The sequence below is a fragment of the Sciurus carolinensis genome, chromosome 2, assembly GCF_902686445.1.
Source record: "Sciurus carolinensis chromosome 2, mSciCar1.2, whole genome shotgun sequence".
Taxonomy (NCBI): Eukaryota; Metazoa; Chordata; class Mammalia; order Rodentia; family Sciuridae; genus Sciurus; species Sciurus carolinensis.
This window is the reverse complement of record NC_062214.1, coordinates 151,181,752-151,197,532: the sequence shown is the minus strand read 5'-3', so window position 1 is coordinate 151,197,532 and position 15,781 is coordinate 151,181,752. Positions and strand designations below refer to the sequence as shown.

At 33.8% G+C, this 15,781-nt stretch overlaps 1 protein-coding gene across 3 annotated transcripts in view; it reads left to right on the top strand.

The window, feature by feature from the left end:
* The window catches only part of Map4k5 (mitogen-activated protein kinase kinase kinase kinase 5), a 99,050-nt gene extending 88,633 nt beyond the window's left edge, over positions 1-10,417 (top strand). For all 3 annotated transcript variants that reach the window (XM_047539044.1, XM_047539042.1, XM_047539043.1), the window contains 5 exons: positions 107-175; positions 2,176-2,268; positions 4,371-4,441; positions 6,691-6,746; positions 8,809-10,417. In XM_047539044.1, the coding sequence (XP_047395000.1) occupies positions 107-175; positions 2,176-2,268; positions 4,371-4,441; positions 6,691-6,746; positions 8,809-8,896 (377 nt within the window). In that variant the 3' untranslated portion in view covers positions 8,897-10,417. The remainder of the gene's footprint in view (positions 1-106; positions 176-2,175; positions 2,269-4,370; positions 4,442-6,690; positions 6,747-8,808) is intronic.
* The last annotated feature ends 5,364 nt before the right edge of the window (positions 10,418-15,781 follow it).

Here is a 15,781-nt window from a genome sequence, read left to right as displayed (position 1 = left end):
TTAATTTCAAAGACTAAATCACAGCAAAATTCAGACTTGTGTTTATTTTCTGAGTTCTAGTTTGTTAAAGCCTGTTGTAAAACTGGGAACCTTTTCTCCCTCTTAGGCAGTCAGCAGTTAGATTCCATCCATGTGACACAGTTGGAGAGAGACACTGTACTAGTGTGTTTAGACAGTAAGTACTATTTTAAAGTTTATATTGCATATACTACTTGTTAAAACAGTTCTTTTATTGGTATTGGGTCTATGAAAATAAAATTCAAAGTGTTTACTTCTGTACTTTAAGTGGCCTGGTTTTATTGAAGAAAAAAACTAACTTGGCTACAAATAAAACAATTTTTTTTATCAGTTTATCAGTGCTGTCCTGTCAACTTTTTTTGTTTATTTTATTTTGGGCCTGCATGGAGACATTAGACTAGAACTGTTTGCAATACTTTGGGATAAAATTCTATATTAACTATTCTGTCTCATGTCTCTGTTAATGAAAAATAGAAGGTTACATTACTATAAAGTCATACAACATGAACATTTGAACCAAGACTCCATTTGGCACCTTCACTTGCTAACTATGATTCTTTGGTACAGGGAGAAGTGTTATTGATAGAACTAAGTTATATTGTGAGCAGTAGAGACAGAAAAAAACTTTAGCAGCAGGTATTATTTTGGTTTTGCAAATGCAGCGCTAGTTCTTAAAAGCCACCTTATTTTCATGCAGTGACTCCTACAAGGTGGAATCCACTACTGGGATTATATTTGAAACTTGGCAATGTTTGCTATAATTGATTCATTCCAAGTTATTTTTAATGACTAGACCTACCTATAGGTATTCAGAGTTATTTGAAAGATTATTCTGTTACTGATTTTGCCTGTATTACTGTTAAAATCTCTGTGCTCTGAAGGGTTCCCTAGTGGTCTGACTTTATAGAATCATAAAGATCATCTAATATCAATAAAAAAGTCAACAAAAGCCCACAGTATTTCATTCACCATCATCCCTTTGTTAGGAACTTGATTCTCTGAATACCGATAAAATTTGAATGTTATTCAGTTATTCATAAGTGAATTTTATCAATACTTTTTTTATCCAATCAAATAGAAAGTTTGACATTAGCCAAATAATGAAATAACCAGAATTTATATTTGTGAACCTTTAATATTAAATCCCTAAATAACTTTATGAGTCATCAAAGAAGATAAATTTTCTTAGTGTTTATTTTAGTGACATATTTTCACAATTAAAAAAAAATTGATTAACTAGGCCCTAATTTCCCAATTAACTACAGTAACTAGAAAGTAACTCTCTTGAACTTTCTGTTCATTAAAGGAGTAGAGGAAGTCTTGAAAAATTCGTTGTCAGCTATACAATTTATAAGTCAGTTTGGATAGATAGCAGTAGAGATAGGCCTATAATTTCAAATCATGATAGTAGACAGATTGAGAAAGTAGTACAGAGAAAAGGTTATCTAGTGAATCAGAGCTAAGACAATGTAATTAAAAAACAGACAAAAAGGAAAGAGAATTAGTTTACTACCCTTTAGAGAATTGTTTCTTGTCCTGTCTACATGGGTAGAATAGGACTCATACAGTAAAGTTATGAATTATTACAAATCTTACCGTATGTTGTACAATTAATAAGGGAAACAAAGAACTCCATTGCTAAATATTTGGGCACCAAAGTAGCTACTCTTAGAAAAGAAATACACTTTTTAAAAGTAAGAAGGTCTCCAGGCATGGTGGTGCACATTTATAATCCCAGTGGCTTGAGAGGCTAAGGCAGGAGAATCACAAGTTCAAAGCCAACCTCAGCAAAAGCCAGGTGCTAAGCAACTCAGTGGGACCCCATTTCTAAATAAAATACAAAAAGGACTGGGGATGGAACTCAGTGGTCGAGTGCCCCTGAGTTCTGTCTGACATACCCCCCACCCAAAAGAAAAAAGTGAGAATGTCAGTGTTTGGCATATACTGACATAAAAAAAGAAAATTATAGCAGCAGAATTGCCATCTACCAAAGGACACACACATCTTTTTAAAACATATCTCACAGGACATACTTGAATCAAGATAAATCATTGGCATTGTTGAGAATATTATTTGTTACCCATATAAAATCCATGTGTTGTTACATTTATTTTAGGAAATTTACATTTCTAATTTTGACTTTTTTATTTTTTTAAGAATATGTGAAAATTGTAAATCTACAAGGAAAACTAAAATCAAGTAAGAAACTAGCCTCTGAGCTAAGTTTTGATTTTCGCATTGAATCTGTAGGTAAGTCCCCTTTTTTATTTATTGAGTTTGGAATAATTGGGTTTTTGTTTTGTTTTTGCCAATTCTGTACTTAGTTGTCTAAGTAGAACTGTCTTGTAGAAGTTCCTGTGATAAAAATACATGTGACTAATAAGTACCTGAAACTTGGCTAGTGCTATATATTACTTTAAACTTTTAAAATTAAATTTTAATGTAAATAGCTACATATGGCTAGTAGCTATCATATTACATAGTGAAGGTCTATACCATATTGTATCCTGCATATTTAAACCTTGAAATAATTTTTAAATTTTTTGTTCATTGTTCCCATTGCTGCACCAAATCAATAATATTTCTCCCAATTATTTCCAAATCATGAAGTTATTTATGTGATGTGGTAGCAGTATTAGATATGCTGTAATTCTTTGCCATGCATGATTCTGGTTGAAGTATGTTGATGGTTATTGCTTTTAGGTCCATTTATATACCAAAAGCAAATTTTCCACAGGATTTAGGAAAATGTGCTGTTTTAGTTTGCTTCCTTATCAAAGAGCATTTTACTCTATAATAGTCATTTGTTTTTTGTTTGTTTTGTGTTGTTGTTACTGTTTGGTACTGGGAATTGAACCTAAAGGCACCTTCCCACTGAGCTACATCCTGGTCCTTTTTATTTTGTATTTTGAGAAAGGGTCTCACTAAGTTGCTGAGAGTCTAAGTCACTGAGGCTGGCTTCAAACTTGCAATCCTCCTGCCTCAGCCTCCCAAGTTGCTGGAATTACAGGTGTGTCCATGGTGCCTGGCTTATTCATCAGTTTTGTGATTTATAATTTATCATTATTTGCATTTTCCTTGATTTTACAGCAGTAAATATTTTCCCTAGGAGTGGTAGAACTTGGGTGAAAAATATTATGGCTACAAACATTTTGAGCAATTGATGATATAATTCTGCCGTAAATCACAGAAAAGAGTTAAAATTGTCGTTTTTTTTTTTTATTTGGGCCATACAATATATATGGATTTTATAATTACAAGCATGTAGCATGTACTTTTAAAGATGTGTTTTTGGCTAGTTAGCCAGTTTTTTGTTTTTTTTTAAATACTCAATACAAGTTTTTCATACTAAACTGGAGTTTTCCTCTATCACAAAATATAAGGGGCTGGGATTGTAGCTCATGACTGAGCAGATGAGGCCCTGGATTCACTCCCCAGCATCAAAAAAACAAAATACGTTTATGCCTTTATTAACATCTGACAGAAAGTATTTTGCCTATAATTGGAAAATTTAAATTATTGAAGCAGAAAACCTACTTTCTGGAGATACTAGGACAAAAGGAATTTTAGAAAATCCTTTCTTCTTTTACTCTTTTATATACTGGGTATTAAATGCCAGTTTCTAATATTTAAATTTTTAAGAGAGAGTCTGACAAGTAGATCCTTAGCTCCTCCTTATTTTAATTAAGACATACTGGTATCTCAGTTTTTTCATATATACTTTGTACCTAGTATTCTAATAACCAATATAAGTAATCTTCAGTCACTTTCCCCATCATCTTTTTTTATATTTATGTTTTTCTAATTCTACTTAATTATCTCTAATATTTACAATATAATAATTGGTTAAATACTAAAGTTTATAGAAGAATTGAGTTAGCTCATAATATTCAGTGTGTGACTACATTTTGAATTGTAGGGCAGGTTTATTTTTAAAAATTAAATTTTGCAATAGAGCAAATGTGAACATAAAAGGTACTTAATGACTATTTGAATGACCATTTTTATCCAAAACACATTCTTTGTTTTTATTATTCACTTAATTCAAAGATATGGTATATGAAAGAGGATTTAATACATCTATATACAGCTTAGCAGAAGTTAACCCATGTTTAAATGAATGCCTGTTACATATATCTTTGAAAACTTGCATAACCCTTCTGCAATAAATTATTTGAGTTTAGACATGCTGTAACCACAAAAATTTTGAGAAATAATGGTCTAGACAGTGGAATTTTGCCCTAAGCACTTGAATAGCCTTACATTATCACTTATTAAAAACAGTTAAGGGAAATATATGGTGAAATGCAGTGTGTTTTAGTTTAGTTTCATTTCTCCCTTATCTTTTTTAGTATGCCTTCAAGACAGTGTACTGGCTTTCTGGAAACATGGGATGCAGGGTAAAAGCTTCAAGTCAGATGAGGTACATTTTCTCAGTTTACCGATGCCAACTCCAAGTAAAGATTTTAAATGTTGAAATGTTCATTTTATGCATTTTCTGTCTGAACCTACATAACAGAGTTTAGTGCCTTTAATGCTATGAACTGGTAGAGCAAAACAGCCAGTAATTTGTCCTCAAATATGTTCACTTTTGTATTTTAAAATTCTCAATGGTCCCTATGAATTGCAAAATGTAAGTTCACACAGTTTTATTCCTCTAATTCGTAATTACATTTCCTATAATCTATAAATATGTAGCTCCTTTTAAAATATTATATTTAAAATTATAAATGAATATGAATTGGATCAAAGGACAGAGGAAAATCTAAGATCTCTTACTTATTTAGTATGAAGTACCAACTACACTGAATTCACTATTATTGTAAATAATGACTAACACTTGTGATATTATAGACACATTACAAACATTAGCTCATATAAGGCTTAGAATAATCCAAGGAGTAGATACTATTTATATTCCCATTTTTACAAGTATGTAGTGGTAAAGTAACTTGTCCAAATTCACACAGTAGTTAAGTGGCAGAGCCTGAATTTGAAGGGTCTCCAAAAATCACTTCTGGCTGAGATGATCAGGAGATATTTCATGCAGGAGATGAGATTTGGGATCTTACCTTGAGAGATGAATCCTGCTCGTGGAGACTTTTCCCACTTGTGCCTTTCTACACCATGGCCTCACAAATTGTGGATTTACTTGAAAGCTCAGAATCTTCTGTTTCATTCAGTTTTATTCATATTCTTATTCATAAGTAAATAGTTCTACCTCTTATATATATGCAGAAGTAGAATGCTTCCAAGAGAGAATACATAAGTCACCTGTCTGAACATAGCAGCTTACCTTGTGATTGACCTATGTCACTAAATGTCACCTGGTCCCTGAACTTGATGAAACCTATATTCCCACTTACTGCCATAAGGTTAATTATTCTTAAATGATATTTTCATTATGTATTTCTTATGATTAGAAATCACAAAAGAGTCACATATCAAATACAAAATTCTATTTTCTAACTCTGTGTGTGTGTGTGTTGCTGGGCATCAAATCCAAGGCCTCCCACATGCTAATAACTAAATGCGATACAACTGAATTACACCTCCAGTTCCCTAACTGCCTATTTTGAATACATCTCTTTCTTTCTGTTCATATTGTCACCCTTTAACTTGAGCCTTGCTGAAGTCTTCTTCTGTAAAATAATATTCAGCCATTATAGTCCACAATGATTAGATCTCTTAAGTTAATATCTTGAAAATCTTCTCCATCTAGTATAGTATCTAACTTGTTTCAAGATCACATTTATTAATTTTGTCTTCCCAACTAGATTGTGAATGCCTTGTTAACAGACTATCTTTATAGTTAACTTTACATCCACATTGTCTTAGTTTAGATTCCTCCAAATGCATATCTAAGGTAAAGTCTCAAGTGCAGGTAGTTTATTTGGGAATAGATTCCAGAAAACTGATGGAATTGAGGAATGTAAAATGCAGAAAGGTATAAAGTCAATAAAAAGCACATTAACAACCTAGTTCCCACCATGGACAACTAGGGCTTAATCCAGGAAGGACCACTGAGGAATGATGCAGAATATACCTCAATATATCAACTTATTTGGAAGGAAGGAGGTTGGAGCATTTATGCACCATTGCTGTTCCTTCCTGATCAAGGGTTGCCCCCAGACTTTCCATACTTAAAGATAATACTGATGCATAACCAAGCACCTTCTGCAGCATTGGGAAAAACAGAGGAGAGGAACACTGTGGTATACAATGAGCTGAGACACTGGTGCTTGAGAGCATCCACCAAACTATGCTGAAATCAGGATGCCCACACAGACATCTCCTCTCAGAAATAAAAGAAAGAGCAAATCTTGGGTCTACTGGTTGTATGTCCTTGAGCAAATTACTTAAACTCTCTGAGCCCTAGGTTCTTCTTTACTATAGAGAATTATAATGAGAAAATTATAATAGTATGAGAATTATAATGCATATCACACAGGGTTCTAAGGAAAGTGCCTGACCCATGTCTGACATTCCATAAATGTTGATTCATTTCTTCTCATAGTCAAAAAAGAAACTTCCTGAAATTTATTTTATTTGAGGAATTGAGTCTTTCAAAAATTATTCTGTTTAATAATTGCTCTATCTGAATGATTTTAAAATTATTATTTAAGCAATATGGGGGGCTCAGGGTGTTACTGATAGATATTTTCTTTCTAGGTTACCCAGGAGATTTCAGATGAAACCAGAGTTTTCCGCTTATTAGGATCAGACAGGTAATTTTTTGTATTAATTTACCAAAGACTGCAAAGATTATACTCTCAGTTATATTATCCGTCTGAATTGTGTTTTAATCAATACTCTTAGAGGGCTTTTCAGTTGAGAGGAAATTTTCCATAATTTTATTGAGAAGCGAATAATATTTAGTAATTCAAAGTTAGCAATCTTTTGTTTCAATGTGAGGATCATGATTCCAGAGTTATATTCAACCTAGACAAAATGTATAAATGTAGATGTTTGTGTCCCTAGAACCATGACAGATATTTCAGACCCCTTCATTTTCACCATTTCTTCCTGGCGTGTTGTCTTCTATCAACTGTTATAAATATGCACTTCCTAATATTTGCTTTTATATCAGAAAATGTTCAACTCAGTTTCTGAGGTCAATTTAAATTAGAAGGGATTATGGAGTCTTTGTTAACAAAATAAAAGACAAGTCCCCAGACTGTGTCATCTTATGAAAAAAATTTGGTAGCTTTTGTTTTCCAAAATATATTATCTGCCTCTATATCAAATAAAATACCCATTTCTTTCACTTTTTCTACCAACAGTTGTTACTCCAGCACAACTGGCTGTAGTATTATGCATTAGTTCTAAGACGTGGTTAGAAGACCTCTGGTTCACATAACTATTAGATACTTTAAGAAGATGGGGGTGGGGGGTGGAGTTATGCCGTAAAAGATTGGAAGAGAGTTTCAAAAAAACAGAAAGGACTTCGAAAAATGATGATGCCTACCTTAGCAGAAAAGGTAAGCTCTCAGCACAGCAAGGTGGGGAGTAGTCCAGCAAAAAAATGCGGGGATTGGGAGAGGAGTTTGAGGACCACTTGGTAAATGACTCTAGAACTAGAACGGGAAACTCTTTACTTCCTGTGGGAAAGGCTGACAAATGAATTGTGGGTCATCCTCTAGTCCTAGTGGAAGTAACACTTTAATGAGATGTAGTGTGAAAGATTTTGTTTGATAGAAGGTTGGCGTCAGAAATCATTCCTCTCAGTAGTGTGTTTTGCTCTGCCTCCTGTACCCAGAGTTTTTGCCCTGTTGCCCTCTTGGTCTTATTGTCTCACTATTCTGTCACTGCTCTAAAACACTGCTGTTTACAGACCATTGCCCCACTTGTCATATTATGTACTTATTTGGGCATCTCTTTGATTTTAACATCAAAATCTTACCCATTAAGTCCCAAAGCCCCAAAATTTTTATTTGGTCCTAATTTTAAAAGTAGTTAAAATTTTATTTTGTTGTTTAAATACAGATATCTGTGTCTCTGCTGGCAGGGGGCGGTGGGGGAAAAAACTATGTAAATTTTTTTTCTGAGTCCTAGGGATTGAACCAAGGGGCACTTAACTATGGAGCCAAATCCCCAGCTTTTTAAAATTTTAATATAGAACAGTGTCTTGTGAAGTGGCTTAGGGCCTCATTAATTTACTGAGGCTGGCTTTGAACTCATGATCCTCCTACCTCAGCCTCCAGAGCCACTGGGATTACTGGCATGCACCACCCATGCCCAGCTATTATTTTTTTATATTGTTCTCAAACCACAGTTAAAATGCTATAATGGTATGGCAATTGATTGATTTCTTTTTCTTCCTCTCAGTGCATTGATTGACTCTTTGCCTGCTTTTATTCCAAGGACAAAGGAGAGGGGGTCCCATTTCATAGTTTAAAACCATTTGTTTTCAAATAGCTTGAAGAACAGTTTGGATGAAGTTCTCCTAAGATCCTGTTTTATTTTCTCATCTGTTCTACTGTCTTCCTGTTAATGTAAATTCCTAAGGCATTGTTATACCTATTGTTGGCATTTATGACTGGGTAAATTTGTTTTTAGTCGGAATAAAATGAGAGTATCCCACAATATTTTGATATTCTGTACTCATCAGTTCTTATTCAGGTGTGCTTTTTAGCTATAACATGTAAATATGAATTGAGCGACAATGGTCTGTATGTAATCTTATAAGAACATGAACAATGACTTTCTTTCTTGGTTTGATGTTAGTATTTGAAGTGTGAAACCTGTTTTTTACTTTTAAACAAGCCTTTTGTTTTGGTTTAATTTCAGGGTTGTTGTTTTGGAAAGTAGGCCAACAGAAAATCCTACGGCACACAGCAATCTCTACATCTTGGCTGGACATGAAAATAGTTACTAAGCACCAGAAACTGATCTCGGATGACAGGGAAATGAACATACTCCATTATATTTTAAGGAAATTCAATACAGACTGCACTATGATTTACTTTACCTGTTGTGGGTTATATCTCAAATGATCTATACATTAGGATAGAATTCAATTTTTTCTGTAGCTGGAAACAGCTAGTCTATCTCTTGCCACTATGTGGTGGTTACATCAAGTTTGCTTAATAAAAGCTATGAGATGAATAGTTCTCTAGTTCCAGGAAACACAGTCTTTTTTTTTTAAAAAATAATGTTTGTAACAAGGGTGCCATGGTATTTTTAGATAACGCATGTGATTATCTTCAGAGAATTAAATTTAGTGACCATTTTATCATTTTATACCATGTCTTATTCTTTATTAATGAACATAATTTGATAAAGAAATTATCAAACAAACCTTTCACTTATACATTGGCCATTCTGTATGTTTTTGTAAAATAGAATATTTAATCCTTATTTATTAATCTCTTGCTGGAGTGGTTGGTGTAATGTATCTAACTTTTAGCAAAAGAAGGTTGCAGAGCAGCTTAAAATTTTTTATAATGTGTAAAAATTTTGTTTACCTTTTAGAGTAGTACTTTCAAGGGCTAAAGGCAATGTGTTTGGGGACTCAACACATATGCTATGTCACACACACATGCAAAAATGTTTCATATTACAATTTCATGCAGAATTGCCTTAAAAGGGAATTTTGTGTTCTCAATCACAAATATTTATTAAGGGGTCATACAGAAAATTATGATGATGATGGTTGATATATCCTTAGAAGGGGTGTGTATGTCTGGTGTGGCTACTATATGTATGTATTCTTGACAAACAGTATAATATACCTGTGACTGTTTTTTTACATTAGGGATAAATCATAAGAAATTAATCTTCATATATATTATCATCCCTAATATAGGGGAGAAAAGTATTTAACTGCCCATGTTATATATTTTACTTATACTATGCCAGAAGGGAAGCTGTAAAGCAATTATACATGTAATCTTGGGGTTTTCACATATGTAGATACTCCTTTTGAACAGGTTTAAGAAAAAAAAATTTAATGAAATTGGATTCCTGATGGGATAATATGAATAACTATTATAAAAAAAATGACATTCTAAAAATGAAGAATAGGGCTATAATTTAGTTTGTTTTTCTTTGGTATTGTTAGTATTCAAAATTAAAGTGTTACATTGATGTCTGTTGTCTTGATACATTAAGAAGAATTTGCATTGAGATGATGAACAAGGAATTAGCAGTAGCAACTGTGGAATTATTCTGACAAGTTACTTGAGAGGAAAATAATATAACTGTCTCATTCAGTCTTCAGCTGTTCTGTAAAATAAATAGTATCATTACTGTTTTTCACATGAGGATCTAAGGGTTTAGCAAGGTTAAGTGACTTACCCAGTTCATACAAGTTAGTGGTTGAGCCAGACCATGAGTCTTCTGACTCTGTTCTTTTCACTAGGCTATATGTAAACAATAAAATGTTTTACAAGTGAAATGTAAGGTATTTTTTCTTTAAAAATGCACATATACTATGATATCAGTAAGAATGGCTATTTGTGAATGTTGATTGGGTCTTCTAAACTGATGGATACTGGATACAGTGGATGGCAAGGGGACTATTCTTAAAACGGGGAAAATTGACATGAATGGATACAAAGACCCAGCATCCTTTTTTTACTGAATCCTGACAACCAACCTAATATTAGTGGAAGAATCTTCTCAGTGAATCTGACCAGTGCAAGTGAATAAGATCATCAAAGGCATCCAGGCTAAACTGCTCAGTGAGGTAACAACACAGTGAAAGTCATGCCCACCATGCCTCCACAACTTGCAGTCAGACTTTCAGTCCTGTGCTATTAAAAATGAACAACCAACCACGAATTAAAAGAAATCTGAGGAAAACTTCTCCATGAAAGAAAGAACAATCACGGGAAAACTCTTAGAAGAAACAGAGGAGCAGGATGGGAGAAATGTCCGAAGACAAAATATCTTCAGTGTCCGGCGTGGTAGCGCACGCCTGTAATCCCAGCAGCTCGGGAGGCTGAGGCAGGAAGATCATGAGTTCAAAGTCAGCTTCAGCAACTTAACAAGACCCTGTCTCTAAATAAAATATAAAAAAGGGCTGAGGCTAAACCCAGGGGCTCAATGGTAAAGCACCCCTGGGTTCAATCCCTGGTACCAAAAAAAAAAAAAAAAAGAAAGAAAGAAAGAAAGAAACACTGAAGAATAAGATTTAAATAAATTAACAGCCCAGGAAGTGCCACATCCAATCTCTCAGAGTTCCAAAAAGAAAGAACAAAAAGAAATCAGTAGCATATTTAAGAAATTTTTCCAGTACTGAAGAACATCCAATTCTAGAATGGAAGAGCAAAGTGGATGAAAAAGACCTATTCCAAAAGATATCATGATGAAATTCCAACTGGTCAAGAACTGTTTACATTTCCAGAGAAAACGGGCAGGTCATATACCAAGGAATAAGAATCTGGGGAGTTTCAAATTTCAACAGAAGCAAAGCCTTCAAACTGCTAAAAGTAATTTCTAACCTAAAATTCTGTGCCTGTAAATAAGGATAAAATGAAACCAGTTTTAGTGATGAGTTCTCAAAAAATACACCCTTTCTCAAGAGGCTACTAGAGTTTGTTTTTCTTAAAAACAAAGGCATAGGTCTGGGTTGTGGCTCAGTGGTAGAGCACTTGCCTCGCATGTATGAGGCTCTGGGTTCAATTCTCAACACTGCATATAAATAAATAAAGGTCCATTGACAACTAAAAAATATTTAAACAAATTAAAAAAAAAAAAAAAAGGGCATAAACCAAACAAAATAAAGATGTAAAATGCAGAAAACAGGATTCAATAGAGAATAGAGATAAAGGAAATTCCCAAATGATGGTGATGGGTATCCAAGGAGAATATATTGAAATTTATCAGAAAACTCTGGAGATACTTTTTCACAAAGATTAATAAAATACCTGAGGCTTCTCAGTATTTTAAAAGTTAGACAACCAGCAGAGTGAGACGTTCCTCCTAAGACAAAACCTGACACAAGAATATTGGTAAGGTAGTTTTAGAGATTCCAGAAAATAGAGTGGGGATTTGTGATACTTTAATGAAAAAGGGAGAAAAGATGATGTAAGGGTGAATTCTTGAACTCACTACCGTGTAAACAGTGGGAGCTTGATTCTACCAGGTCCTCTAAGAAATTATGTGATAGATCCCAGAATTATCTCCCAAAAGGAAAGTGGCATTCATTTATCTACAGACTCACTCCTCACAGACCTGTAATGCTAAGGGCATTATCTCCTTGAGTGTGGGGCAGTTCGCATATGGGCCAAGTAAGCTCCTGAAATGTCAGAGACAGTACTAAGGCCAAAAGCTGTGTGAGTTTGAGCTCCCATGAACTGTCCACAGCCTCTCTGGCTGAAATCAGATGCAGGTGAGCACTGTGCAAGACCCCAGGATTTAGTCAGTGATGATTTTTATTTGAAGCAAATTTTTATTTAAGATTTAAATCTGACAATTGGCATTCTTAACACTAGGAAAGCAAAATGTTATGCAGGAAAGAAAAACAAATGATCACTGGTTAAATGGCATAATGTTAATAGTGAATGTCAATCTAATCAAATGGCAACAATTATATTGGAAGAGGATATGGTGTTATGCAAATGAAGTAGAAAAGTTATCAGAATCATTTTCCACAATGGGAAATGAATAAATATTTTTTAAAATTAAGGGATTGTTTAAAACTAAAAAACTTCTGCAAAACAAAAACTGAAATCAGAGTAAAGAGGCAACCTGTGATATGGAAGAAAATACTTGCAAACTATACATCTGATAAAGGGTTAATATAAAAAATATATACAAAAAACTCAATAACAGAAAAACCCAGTTAAAATGGCACAATTCAGGACAAAGACCTGAGTGAACATTTCTCAAAGAAAGTGTATAAATAGCCAACAAGAATAGGCAAGCCCCAGCTGGTGATGTCTCAACTTAAAATTTTTTGACCTTACAGTGATGTAAAAATGCATTTATACCATGATTCTGTCATTTTTAGTACAGTATTCAGTAAATTGAAGAAACTGTTCAACACTTCATTATAAAATAGGCTTTGTTTTAAATGATTTCACCCAATTTTAGGCTAATGTAAAGCATTCTGAACATGTTTAAGTTAGGGAGGTCAAAGCTATGATATTTGGTAAGTTGGATATATTAAATGCATTTTCAACTTAAAATATTTCCAACATGCAATTGGTTTATCAGGCCATAACCCTGTCATAAATTGAGGAGTATATATGAAAAAAATGTTCAACATCGTCACTAATCATTGAAAGACAAATTAAAACCACAAGAGATTATCACCTCATACCTGATGCTTTTTATCAAAAAGACATAAGTCTCCTGGTGAGGATTTACAGAAAAGGAAACCCTTGTGCACTGTTGGTAGGGATTTAAGTTGGTACAACCACTATAGAAAACAGTATGGAAGTTTCTCAAAAAATTAAATGTATGATTCAGCAATCCTATTAGAAGGTATATGTCCAGAGGAAATAAAATTAGTGTGTCAGAGATCTCTGCACTCCCCTCCATGTTCATTGCAGCACAATTCACACTAGCCAAGATGTGGAATCAACCTCAGTGTTCATCAACAGATGAATAGACTAAAAAATAGTGGTATGTTTTCATGTTGCAATATTATTCGACATTAAAAAAAGGAAAGAAATCCTGTCATTTGCAACATGACTGAACCTGAAGAACATAATGCCAAACGAAGCAAGCCAGACACAGGAAAACATATACCAGGTGATATCACTTCCATGTGGAGTGTAGAACAGTTGAACTCAGAAGTAAAAGAGTGGTGGTTACTAGGGACGACTGGGGGTGATGTTGAGGAGATGTTGGTCAAAGAATACAAAATTTCAGCTAAATAAGAAGAAATTTCTGTTAAAATCAAGAAGAGACTTATTTAGTGGCATGGAGATAATCTGCTAAAAGAAGGAAAGTTTTTGAGAAGAGATTGGGAAGAGTGTACCTTTTTAGGTAACAAACTTTTACAAGACTACTTGATTCTTTATATGCATGCATACATTTGATTTTTAATGTTAAAATTTTAACTTCAAAAGCATAAACATAATGGAAACAATAGAATGAAATAAAAAGATGCAAGGTCTTTCTATGGAAAACTGCAAAACATCATGGAAGGAAATTAGATGGAAATAAATGGCAGATTATGCTATTAGTGAATTAGAAAATTCAGTATTATAAAGAGGTCAGTAGGTTTCTTGTGACCTCAGCAAATGTTTTGCAGAAATTGGAAAGTTGACTCTAAACTTACATACATACAAAGGGCCAGGAATAATCAAGGCAATCTTGAAGAAAAACCACCCTCCCGGATGGGGTTGTGGCTCAGTGGTAGAGCACTTGCCTAGCATGTGTGAGGCACTGGGTTCAATTCTCAGCACTACATACAAACAAATGAATAAAATAAATGTCTACCAACATCTAAAAAATATTTTTCAAAAAGAAAATAAAAGAAAAACAACCCTGGGAGCTTCAGGCTACCAGATTCCAAGAATTATTAGCTGCCATGGTGGTTTAGATACTATAATACTGGCACAAAGATACATACAAACAAATTCAGAATCAGAGCAACACTTGGTCACCTCATATCTGACTAAGTTGAAGTGAAGGAAAAGATGACCTTTTCAATAAGTTATATTGAAAACAATGGGAAATTGGGGGACTCTTGCATTATATAAAAACATACCAGATGGATTGTAATCTCATTTATAAAACTACAGCATTTTTAAAAGAAAATAGTATCTTCATGAACTCAGTGCACACAGATTTCTTAGAACATTAAACTTTAGTTGTTAAAAAAAAAAAAGCAATAAAATGGACTTCACTAAAGTTAAGATCCTTTATTCATCCAAGACAACTTTACAAGAATGAAAAGCCACAGAATGGAAGAGAGTTGTATTATATATATTCACAGAAGATCTACCAGAAGATACAAAGAATTATACAAATCAATAGACAACAAAAAAAAAGTGGACAAGAGATTCTGAACAGCATTCCACAAAGATAATGTTGAGGTAGTCAATAAATGCGAAGGTGTGGTCAACTTAATTGGTTGCTAGAGAAATGCAAATTAAAACAATACAAAAAAAAAAAACAATACCACTGCAAAACAGTGCTGCAAATTAGTGTTACCCACCAAAATGACTAGAATGAAGAAGACAAAAATTATGGTGAGTTTAGAGACAGATGCTTGCACATTGCTAGCAGGAGTGTGAAATGGCATATCCACTTAGAAAAAGTGACAATTTCTTATTACATGTGACTCGGGAGCTCAGTCAGCCCAAGAAAAAACATGGCCATGCGAAGACTTGAATGCAGATGTCCATAGCGGTATCATTCATAAAAGGCAAAAGTCAAAGGAGCCCAAGTATCCACCTGCTGGTAAATGTGACATACCATACAGCAGAATACTATTCAGCAGTAAAAAGGAACAATGTATGTGCTATAATGTGCATGAACCTCAAAAAATACTAAGTGAAGAAACTGGCACATTGTAATGATTCTATTTATAGGAAATGTTCAGAAAAGGCGAATCTATAGAGACAAAGTAAATTAATGGTTGCATGGAGTGGGGGTTAGAAATGGGGAGTGACCTCATAGGGGCCTAAAATTTCTTCTTGAGATAATCGAAGCATTCTAAATTTATATTGTGATGAAAGTGGTACAACTATAAGTTCACTTAAAAAAAAAACAAAAACTGATTTGTACACTTCAGATGACTGAATTTTATGGTATGTAAAATATACCTGAGTGAAGCTGTTTAAACTAAGGAAGTGCACAT